General features: G+C 38.0%; 1 protein-coding gene across 1 annotated transcript; it reads left to right on the top strand.

Annotated features, from left to right (window-relative positions):
• Positions 1-626: 626 nt before the first annotated feature.
• LOC106537116 (gastrula zinc finger protein XlCGF8.2DB) lies at positions 627-1,418 on the top strand (the record flags this gene model as incomplete). The annotated part of the gene is given in 1 exon segment (XM_014034486.1): positions 627-1,418. A coding segment is annotated over 1 exon segment (792 nt), but the record flags the coding sequence as incomplete, so codon positions are not given.
• Between the last annotated feature and the right edge of the window lie 1,237 nt (positions 1,419-2,655).

The following is a 2,655-nucleotide window of genomic DNA, read 5'->3' as shown; positions in this document are numbered from 1 at the left end:
TGTCTTTCAGGGACGTGACAGTTTTGTCCTTAGATAAAATGCTTGTTGTTCCACATCAAACCATGAGACACTATCAACTGAGTTTTACTGAAGAAAAAAACAAAAATAAATCTTTATAACATGTAAATATATTTTACAYAATAGATTTCCTGGAATCATTGTAATATAAATGCTGATGGAGCGTTAACACAGGCCTGACAGAAACAGGATGATGTCTGAGCTCATCAGAGCTGCAGTTCCCACGCTCCATCACCTCATTTGGTTTCTCCTCATGTTGAGATGGTTTAATATTCTGGTTCAAGAACACGCCCATGTTTCCCTCAGACTCACCTGAAAATATAAACTCTATGTTTCACTACATGTTTTCACGATKGCTTCATGTTTTAGAGTTTAAAAACAAAACCAAGGTTTTTCTCAGAGATGTTTTCCTCTGATCAGATTAATAATCTGTTTCTGGGTCACTTTGTTCTTCTCAGACCCCCCTCAGCAACAAGCCACTGAGGAGGACAACGTYTGGAACCAGACTAGAGTTCTTCAAAAGGAGGATCAGGACAAACCAGGAGCTTCACAGATTAAAGAGGAACAGGAGGAACCAGAACCTCCAGAGGTCAAAGTGGAGCAGGAAAAACCGGGTTTGGACACGGAAGAAACAAAACCTTACGACTGCAACACCTGTGGGAAAACGTTCTCCGACTTGTCGTTGATGAATTTTCACCAAAAAACTCACCAAGTTCAGAAGTCTTTTTCTTGTGAAACTTGTTTGAAAAGTTTTGCACGACGAGATGTTTTGATACGCCACATGATAACTCACACTGGTGAGAAACCGTACTCCTGTCAGAGCTGTGGGGACAGATTTGGATTAAAAAACGATTTGGTACGCCACATGAGAAGGCACACGGGTGAGAAACCCTTTTCCTGTACAGTTTGTCTTAAAAGCTTCACTCAGAGCAACAGTTTGACTTATCATATGAGAATCCACACAGGCGAGAAACCGTTTTCCTGCAAAGAGTGTGGTAAAGGTTTTATTCAGAGGGGGGCTTTGAACACTCACATGTTGACTCATACGGGCGAAAAGCCGTTTTCTTGTAAGATGTGTGGGAAGTGTCTAAGATCCAGCACCGGCCTGCTTCATCACATCAGAACTCATACAGGTGAAAAACCCTATTCCTGTCAGGTCTGTGGGAAAACATTCAGTCAGGGTATCCATTTATCCACTCACATGAAAAAACACACCGGTGAGAAGTCATATTGTAAAGAATGTGGGAAAGGTTTCGTCAGAACCGGTGCTTTGGCCGTTCACATGAAGACTCATGCGGCCAACAATCCCTACGTCTGCAACAGCTGTGGAAAATGTTTAGGCTCCAAGACCAGCCTGATGTACCACATGAGGACTCACACAGGTGAAAAACCTTATTCCTGTAAAATATGTGGGAAAACATTCCGGCAAAGCAGCCACTTGAACACACACCAGAGCTCCCACAGGAGAGAAGTCCTGGAGTCTGATGTTGCATCATGTCTGAATGAWCCACTCTGAGTGGATTCTCCCAATGTTCCTGACATTCCATCTTTCACATTCAGTTTGATCTCCCTAATTATGACTTATCAAAGGAATAACCATTGGAACTGATTTATAACATAGAGCTGTAGAAAATATCGGCTAACTTGTACATCTAAAATATTTTTTCCAACCATACATCAATGAAATTTATAGAATATAAACTTTGTGTACAAACAGCATTTACCTTTCAATATTTGTCTTGTTTTGTGTTATAAAACGTGCTGTTTAAATAAAGAATAATAGCAAAAATATATATATTTAGTTTTGATTATTTAAAACTGGATTCTGTTTTTTCATCCCTTCAGGGTTTGAGKTTTCATTCTGTTGAATTAAAATCATGGATCTGGTCCAGGTTTCCCGTCTTATTGTTGCGACACTTCAGCCTCACAAAAACAAGTCTTCGTACTTTTATGCTTTTAGATTTTTATTCTGCATTYACACAGTTAGTTATTAGTTCTTCACTGTCTGCTCTGTGCTTTAGTTTTAGGTGAATCAGTTAAAAGTGAAGCGCCTGAGTTTGTAATTATCTCAGTTTTAGATCTGTTCAAGTTGTGTATCATCTTGTTTTCCAGGTTTGACTAAAATAATTAAGGATCAAGTTGATTTCCACATTTAAAATCTAAAAGCTTTTTTTAGAGTGAAGACAAAGAAAAAATAAAAGATATGAATCAGCTGAGATAAAAAATAATCTTTAATTTGATCCAGTTGTTATAAAAGTACAAACAAACTGATGAAGGAGATTCTTCACAGGATAAACACAACCGTGAAGTTTTCCTCACGTCGGGCTCGCTTTTAATTTTTACATTCAGTTTGTCACATCTGCAGCACTTTGGTCAAAAAACAACAAACAAATAAAAAAACTCAATTAATTCTGTTTTTAAAGTACACTGAAACAAATGAAACTAACATTTTAATGCTTCTGTGTTTTTAAATGAATCTTTAAGGTCTGTGAGGGAGTTTTATATCTTCCTGTTCAGGTTTAAAGGGACATTTCAACAGTTTTAGCTTAACGCCATAAAAACACTTTGTGTATTTCTGTACCTTGGCTGTGTTACAGAGGTATTTATGTTTTACTGGAGTCTTTCTGCTCCAACGTA

This window comes from Austrofundulus limnaeus, unplaced genomic scaffold (assembly GCF_001266775.1).
Source record: "Austrofundulus limnaeus strain Quisiro unplaced genomic scaffold, Austrofundulus_limnaeus-1.0 Scaffold2138, whole genome shotgun sequence".
Classification (NCBI taxonomy): Eukaryota; Metazoa; Chordata; class Actinopteri; order Cyprinodontiformes; family Rivulidae; genus Austrofundulus; species Austrofundulus limnaeus.
The sequence above is the reverse complement of the archived record's forward strand: the minus strand, read 5'-3'. Positions and strand labels throughout refer to the sequence as shown.